Here is a 9,434-nt window from a genome sequence, read left to right on the forward strand (position 1 = left end):
TTCAAACTTAATTTACCAAGGTATATATAAGGTGGAACTCTAAATTTGCTCCGCATTTTTTCAGTGGATATATGGCTCCTGAATATGCTTTGAAAGGTCAACTCACTGAAAAGGCAGACGTGTACAGTTTTGGGATAGTTGCTCTTGAAGTTATCAGTGGCAGACAGCATATGGAAAGGAAGTTGCAAGAAGAGATGGTTTATCTGACAGAATGGGTAACTGTACAAATCGCCTTTCTTCTGACTTTTTAAGAATTTGTACTTATGTCAGTGCAAGATAGATAGGTGAATTTTAACATCTGTGAGGCAATGAATATAAGTTCTTGGGTAAGTGTTAAATATAAAGAAGGTTGGATAAGCGTAGTCTATTTTTCATGTGAAAAGGTTGAGATAATGAAAGTGCTAAAATATAAAATGATTGATTTTATTGATTCACATTTTCATTAGATATATTTGAGATACAAACTGAATGATTCACATTGATATGTGAACAACTTTATATAGTCTTATTTTCCCTTACAAAAATTATGTATGAAAATAACTTTCCAACAACTAAATATCTAACTTATTTATTTATTTAATCTAAACATAAAAACCAACATTTCCCCCTTATTACATTAATTCAACAAAAGTGAAAGTTGTAAAGGTTTTAACCCAATGCTCTGGAAACTTTGATGAAGCTCCTTCACCAAGATTTCTTCCTCTAAAAACTTTGATGATGCTTTCACCAATCTTCACTTATTGAACCGGATTTCCTGTCTACAACTATAGATTGCAAATCCTGAACTTGTCCTCATAATATGAATGTTCCCACCTCCATTGCACAATGAAACATAGTTCCTCCAAAATTTTGCATCTCATTGGAGTGTGTCTAATGTCTCCTTCAGTGTAGTAGGAACAATAATCACTGATATGACTACACATGAGATGTCTTTCCTCCTCTCTCTTTGGAAGGACAATCATGCTGTCAATCCCCCGCTCCTCTTTTGAGACACAAAAAGGTGCTTCTCATGCAATAACCATCTCTAAGCAAGAAGCTAACTTGAGATGATAAAATCCTCCAGCGTCCTATAATTTTTTTGTTATTCTTTAAAGCACAAATCTTGTATCATTTCTAGGTGGACTATCACATTCATCATTATTTGTATATATTGCAGAATCACAAAACTATGTCTCACCTTCAATTGCAACAAAAGTTGTATTTTTCTTCAACTTCCTGTCAATGAGATCTTTGGCTCATTGAATACAATTCATCTGTACATGTCTATTTTTCTGACAATAAAAACATTTTAATTCTCTTATGGGAAGAACACTAAATTTATTTCTAGCAAATATAACACATCCTTCCATAATATGATGACTCTTATCAACTCTACTTCCTTCATCAATTAAAAAATAAATTATTGTTTCTAGGCTAGGATTCATTTTGTTCAAAACAACATGATCAAAGCTTGAAGGCATGCTACTAAGTAGGGTTTCTTTGGTATCATCATCATCTGCAACCGATCCCTATTTTATTCCTGATAAAAAATAACTCACAACATATTCATGGACTCGTAGGCTGGAAAATATAACATTTGCACAATAAACTTCAAACCTCTCTTCAATAAAAAAATTGTAGAAGATCTCCTCTACAAAAGTTAGGGTTTGGTCATCCAAAATCCATTAAAATAACTCTTCTCCTTTTTTATCAACCCGCTCTGATACCAAATGAAAGTGCTAAAATATAAAATGACTGATTTTATTGATTCAAATTTTCATTAGATACATTGGGATACAAACTAAATGATTCACATTGATATGTGAACAATTTTATATAGCTTTATTTTCCCATACAAAAACTACTTACGAGAATAACTTCCTACAACTAAATATCTAATTTATATATTTAGTCTAAACATAGAAACTAACCTAATTAATTAATGTAATAAGTCAAACACGAAGCAATATGATCACAAAATTTGTATTAGTAGTTTTTAACAATAAAACTTTTGTTTATCTTAAAACATTTTATCTTTTTGCATAATTTCATGTAGTATGCTTAAGGCTGAAGTAAGAGGTAATTGTTAATGTACGAGGTAATGTTTAATATTTTTCAATAGTGAAACATTTTACTGTCAAAAGAATTTTTGTTTAAATCTATGTTACCCTGGGACGCGTTTCCACCCCTAAACCTGAAGTTTCGGAAACGGGGACGGTTTCAGGGACGGGGGGACGGCAGGGGACTTTTCCTAGACGTCCCCACTTAGAGAAGAAAATAGGAAACGTGTCTCCGAAACTTCGAAAACGGTCAACGAGTTTCCAAACCATGTTGACCATTTCAGGGATTGTTTTTCCGTTTCCTAACGTCCTGGGGATTGCATAAAAGTTTCCTATTAAAATTTATTAAACTCAAAAAAACCATTAAAAAAATGATTTTCCAATCATCTGCAGTCCCAGACATGTAGAAGTCAATTTTTTTATAAAATATATTATAAAATGAATGATTAGGGGCAACTATCATATTATCTTTGTTTTCATTTTGAAGCTCAAGATGATAGTGATAGTGACTTTGATATGGATGATTAGGGGCAGCTGCTTTAGTATCTTTTGTTTTCATTTTGACTTTGATGTTTCAGACTTCGGAGTGTTTTGTCTTGACATTATAATATTATATGATCATTGATACACTATAGTTGATACTTCAAAAGTTTAAAATTTTAAAATTTTGAGTCTTTATTTATTCAATGTTTCCATTTTACTGGGAGTTGATGTTTTTCATTCTCTTAGTTGACTCATTTCATTATGTACTAATGGTATTTTAAGTACTTAAATGATGATTGAAAATGATGCTATTTAGAATTTTCTATGATGATTTGATTAAATGCTGATTGCTATGCTCTATGATCATTGATGAATCATCATTTGATGAATGAAATTGATAATTTTAAACTATGTTGCTGTGATGAATGTAGAATTGATGAATATATTTGAAAATTCAGATAAAATTCAGACATATACACACATATATATATGTGTGTGTGTGTGTGTGTGTGTGTGTGTGTGTGTGTAGCCGTCCCTTGTCGTCCCTTATTTCGGCAAAAAAAAATCGTCCTGAAAACCCGTTTTCCTGTCCCCCCGTCCCCTCATCCCGGAAACTTGAGGTAACATAGGTTTTAATTATTTTTTTACATATGATCTTTATTCTGTTATTCTTAAAAATTGTATATACTATTATTTTAAAAATTTATTGAATTTTTTTTATATTTCAAAATTTTATAATTACAATATATTTTTGAACATTTTGTTGAACTCAGCATGCAAACATTTTTTATTCTATTCTTGTGTTATATTCATGATGGAAGTTAAGATCAAATAAGCACTTTGATTTTGGATGTAAAATCTGACTGTTAATTTTGTCTTCACCTATAAATTATTGTATATATATGAGGGGAAAGTCTTAAGTAATCAAGCTGCAGTGAATAATAAGCAGTTTGATGTTGGATGTGAAGTCTGACTGTTTATTATTCATTGCAGCGTAGTTACATAAGACTTTCTCCTCATATATATATATATATATATAAATAATATATTTTTCAAGAAAAGACTAAAAGAAAAAGAAGGGAGATAAAATGAACCATACGTTATATCAACACTTGATTCTTTAATATGTAGTACAAAATATTATACAAGAAATTATAAACAATAACATGATAAACATTGGAAGGAATCATAAGAAAACATAAACTGTAATAAATTTATAAATGTTTTCATAATTTTCTTAACACAATAGAAACAAGAAAAATTCCGCATAATATCATTAAAAAATAATTTCTGATAACATCAATTTTTTTTTGTGCAATATAAACATCATAGGTTACAAATCTAACTCTGTCCTTCTGTTGCTATTGCGCAACAGACTTGGCATTTGTATGAAGAGAAGAGACAGCTGGAGGTGATGGACGTTAGTATTAGACGTTCAAGGTACTCGGAGGAAGAAGTGTTGAGGACAATCAATGTGGGTCTTTTGTGCATCCAAGCAAATCCTTCACTGCGACCAGCGATGTCACAAGTTGTTGACATGTTGGAGGGGAAAATAGGCGTGGATGTTTCACATTGTCAACCTCCATATCTGAGCTCTCATGGGAAGTCGAAAGTGCTTGCAGAAGAGAGTTCATTGTCTGGCTTGGAGGGACCATGGGAAGGAAGCGTATCTTCCCAAGAAGGCTCTCATGTTGTGATCAAACGACAAAATGCAGATGATGATAATGACGAGAACAGTCTTATGTAAAACCTTCTCTCTGCTGGCCTCTATCCAGTTTCAATCTCTGACCTCCGTTTGTCGAAATTGTATACATAGATGAAGCTTTTATTGTGATGAGTGGAAGCTTCATTCAGAACAACAGGAGGCATTATTTCCGTGATTGAAAGATGTGAGAAATTTTTTAAAGGGGTTGAAGTATTGGTGGAGCTTCATGGGAGTTCAAATATTTGCAATGATATTTATTAGTTTCTGCCTATTTATAGACGCGAAAAGAGCTGTAGATAAAGTATTAAAAAAATGTCTTTTATACCTGTCATATCGCCTCCTACATAACTATGCCGTCAGCTTGTGAAATACAATCATGGTAAAGGAGTAGCAAAACATTTGAAAAAAACATAAATAGAGAATTTGAGAAAGATGGCTGCGTTGATTAGAGTGGGGGAGATCCCTCGTGAATAGATATAGTTGTATTTCAAAAATATTTTCTGGGATAAATTTTAATTTTAATTGAGAAAATAGTTTTAATTATTTATTATTTTTAAAGGATTTATTTCTTTTATGTTTTGAAGTTTAAAATTATCTATATGAAGATTTCTTTTTAAAATATATCAAAAATAGAAGAATAGTGTTTAATTCTAATTGTATTCTATATTTACAATCAAAGACTATTCCAAAAGCTTACTTCTTTAAAAATAGCTGGTAATACAAAGATAGAGAATGTAATTCAATTTTACATATGAGAATTTACTTGTTTTAAAAAAAATTCAAAAAACAATTTTACTTAAAAGATTAATTGTTAAGAAAATTATTTATAAAGACAAAGTAAATGTTAAACTTAAGATTGTTTTGGGTTTATTGATAGAGGAATCTAATTTGAAAAGTTCAAAGTGGACATAAATTGTTTAGTTTGATTGAGATTCCTTTTTCTTTTTTTTGGTTTTCATTAATTGAAGGTTTATAACATCATTATACTTTGAAGCTATTTAAGTTAGCATATAGACATGATTATTAGTACTTGCCTTGCGCACACGTTTAGTATTATTGTAACATTTTATGGATTCTTGACATTAATGACCTCTAATGTACCAATTATAATCTATTTTATTTGATTTTCTCATATAAATATTATATTGTTAAAAGTTATATAATGATTTTTTAATTTGCCTATTTTTACATATTAATTTGTTATGTTTTAATTGGTTGAACGACATTTTATGGATTCTTGACATTAAATGACCTCCAATGTACTAATTATAATTTATTTTATTTGATTTTCTCATATAAATATTATATTTTAAAAAGTTATATGACAATTTTTTTAACTTTTCTATTTTTACATATTAATTTTCTGTGTTTTAATTGGTTGAATGAATTGAGGTCTTATATGGAGAAGTTGGGAGATATGATTTCTTATAAAGTATAATTATAATTCTAAGTCTTATTTATCGCCATTATTTTCTCAATCTTTATATTTGAATTTTTTTTAACAATTACAAATCATTTTTATATTAAAATACAACACACTTTTATATATATTACAACATTATAAAATAATTGTTCAATTTGTAAAAAATTATAATCAATTAGATGTGCTATATTGTAAAATCAAATAATTTTTAATAGACTTAACATTAAAAAGTGTCTTTTAATTTTTGAGATTTTTTAATGTTTGTAATTTAAAGAATTTGAATCTTATTTTAATAATATAATTAAAATTAATATCTACAATTCGCAAGTTAAACTACCATTTTGAACTCACTATTTTCTATGGAGAATTAACATTTTACTTTTTAATATTGATTAAAATATTTTAACTCAAAATTATAATAAAATTTTCAAATAATTTTTTTTAAAGTATTTTTCTTATATATAAACTAAATTCTTTGTTTTAATTTGAAGTAATTAAAATCACAAGATTTAATGTTAACTTTTATTCTTTTAAGTTAAATTTGACAACCATCTACACATCAAAAGTTTAAATCTTATTATAAATAAAATATTATTTTAAAAATAATTTAATAAATACCACATAAAATATTTGTTTAAATTATAATATTTGGAGATATAAATCCTCTATTTTTTAATAAATTAACATAAAAAGCTTAATTAGTAAAAAACTAAATAAATAGAGATAAAGGAAATACAAATATTTTTAGATGTAGTAAATTAAATTATAATTATTATGTAGTAGATATCTATCGGCATTACATTTCTTTAGATAGATTTATTTAAGATATTTTATTATTAATAATTAAAGATTTATATCATGACTTTAATTCAAAGTTTACTTAATTTCACATTTTGAATATAGTTACTTTAACTTTTCAATTTTTTTTTAATTTTTTTTTTTTGTAAAAGTGGACATGCCACTATATATATATATATATATAATTGGTTCAAGAGCTCAACTAGAAAAGAACCAAAATGAAAACTCAACATTGTTGCAATATGTACTTCTGTGTTATCTTTCTTCCATATCCTCCCTTGAGGTGACCATAGCAAGAGTGGATGCACACAATTAGAATTTTAAGAATTCAATTGACGAATAAATTTATTTTTGTCATTATATTTAACTTATTTACAATACAATCTTTTAAAACTTGAAATATCCCTACCTTTAATCATTCCACAACCTTCTTTATACCCCTTCCCTTGCTATGCTATGCTTTTATTTTGGACAAGAGGCCACCTCAATGAGAACTTTTGTTTTAACTTTTGATTTTAAGTTGAGGGCAAAAAAATCTTTATATTTAAATGAATAAAATAATTACTTTTATATTATTTAAATATGATGATTATTAGTTCCTCTTTGTGCCAGCCAAGATATTAGTTCTTAGTTGGTAAGACACTTATTTTATTCATTTAGTACATTTTTTTGTTTGACTGGTAAAGCAACCAATTGCAACAAAGTATTAAATTTTCCAAATGAAAACTGTGTAATTCATTAATTATAGTTATTTTCAATAATTTGAAAATATGATTTCTCTAAATTTTCATTCGTTAGAACAACGAGAATTTTAAATTTTCCTTCCCAAAAATACAATATTTCACCACATTATAAACAATAAGAATAGTTAATTATTCTTAGATGTTATTCTAGAACTTGGAAAGTTACATAGATTGAGCTCCAAATCTGCAAATCTCCACTGGTCCATTGAATTGAAAGGCAAGAACCTTGTTCCAGTCTTAGTTATTCAGTATACTAGTCAACAAGAGAAGTTGCAGCATCTGACCAGGAGCATTTGAAATCCCTTTCGAATCCGCAAGGGCACAGAGGGGTTGTCGCAATTGATCATTAGTAGGTTACAATTTGGAGTCCCCATGTTATTTTAAAAATCTTAGAAATCTTTTACATATCTTTAATGTTTGGCAAGAGTTTATCCTAGATCCAAAATTGCAGTAAAATTTAAGGTAGCATTCATTGTGTTGTTCTTCAGGCGATCAATAATGTCAGTTGCTTCTGCAAGTCTTTAGCATTTCGAGCAGAATCAGAGTTAGTGTAGACAAGGAGCGAGTTAAAACTGATAGTGAGCATCGGGTTTCAGCTAAGAACAATTTGAGCTTCGTGCCTCTGTGATATATCATCTATTACAAAAGCCTCGTACTCGAGTTCGGTAAGTCTTATTTAAAAACCCGCAAGAAATCATCGTGCATATTATACCAATGTCTATTTGGTTTTCATTCTTCTTATTATTTGAGTGAGTATATTCAGTTTTGTTAAATTGCTATCAAGATTTAACTATGTGGTTTTTTGAGTCAAACTCATCGACCCGTAATTCATGAGTAGTGATTCAACACAAATCCATCTCTCATAATAATACATGGAACACTTAGCACTCATTGGATCTAGGTGATTCTCACAGAGGTCACCCATCCCAGTAGTACTCTAGCTTGAGCGCACTTAACTTCGGAGTATCCTCCATGGTTAAACCCACCTTGCTTGCAACCCCATTTGCAAAACCTTCACCAAGTGTTGTGCCTTATGAACTATTCATTAGTAAGGCCCTTAATCTCACCAATTGATAAGTAGGAGATAATTTCCATAGCAAGTCAATCTGTGAGATCTGGATTAAATTGTGTAATTTTTTTTGTCAAACTCGTTGACCCATAATTCATGAGTAGTGATTCAATACGAATCTATCTCCTATGAAAATAAATGGAACACTTAGTACTCATTGGATCTAGGTGATGCTAACAGAGGTGAAGCATCGAAACTTCCCAGGAGGTCACCCATCCCAATACTACTCTAGCTTGAGTGCACTTAACTTCGTAGTTTCCTCCATGGTTAAACCCACTTTGCTTGCAATGCCATTTGCAAAACCTTCACCAAATAGTGTGTCTTATGAACCATTCATTAGAAAGCTCCTTAAGCTCACCAATTGGTAAGTAGGAGATAAGTTCCACAGCAAGTGAAATTGTGATATTGCTATCAAGATTTAACTATGTAGCTTTTTGAGTTAAACTCATTGACCCATAATTCATGAGTCATTCAATACAAATTCATCTCTCATGAGAATAAATGGAACACTTAGCACTCATTGGATGTAGGTGATGCTCATAGAGGTGAAGCATCACGACTTCCCAGGAGATCACCCATCCCAGTACTACTCAGCTTGAGTGCACTTAACCTACTCCAGTTTTTTCCCCTTATTTGCTCCATTGACCCCTAATGCCCATGTCAAATGGTTGTTTTGAAGTGGATGTGGGAATTAGCTACATTATAGATGGAATATCTAAGAGACTATTGTTTCCATCCCTACTTTGAAATCCTCCCTCTAAAATCAGCCTTCTTTGGGCTCTTCATTCACTACTAAGCAAACATATTTCCTCTGTTTTGGCTACAATCACCCCTTCTAATTACCATTTTAATTTTATAATTCAATATGATGATAAAACTCTTATTGAAAAGGCTTTTGCATAAAGTTTGATGATTTTTTTACCAGTGACCATTGCTTGAACTCACAAGTTTTTGTCCAAATTTAGGCATTCGAGGCCATAGTGACTTTCATGGTGTATACCATCTTTAATATCTACCCCTAGTTTAGTTTCATCTTTCTTATAGGCTTCCATGAGTAATCCTAAGTCTAGGGGCAGTGGATGTCATGCCTACCCCTAGTTGATTTTTTTTAGTATTGCCAGATTCTTTTAGGCTAGTTTTTTTTATTGTGTTTTATGATTATTAGTACTTGGGT

General features: G+C 30.0%; 1 protein-coding gene across 1 annotated transcript in view; it reads left to right on the top strand.

Moving 5' to 3' along the window:
- LOC149545093 (putative LRR receptor-like serine/threonine-protein kinase At1g53440) overlaps positions 1–4,785 on the top strand; it is a 227,777-nt gene extending 222,992 nt beyond the window's left edge. The window contains exons 23-24 of the mRNA XM_089795589.1: positions 65–215; positions 3,898–4,785. Coding sequence (XP_089651715.1) covers positions 65–215; positions 3,898–4,269 — 523 coding nt within the window. The 3' untranslated portion in view covers positions 4,270–4,785. The remainder of the gene's footprint in view (positions 1–64; positions 216–3,897) is intronic.
- Positions 4,786–9,434: the final 4,649 nt, after the last annotated feature.

The sequence above is a fragment of the Cupressus sempervirens genome, chromosome 8 (assembly GCF_028749045.1).
Source record: "Cupressus sempervirens isolate cs-2001-9-10 chromosome 8, ASM2874904v1, whole genome shotgun sequence".
NCBI classification, from domain to species: Eukaryota; Viridiplantae; Streptophyta; class Pinopsida; order Cupressales; family Cupressaceae; genus Cupressus; species Cupressus sempervirens.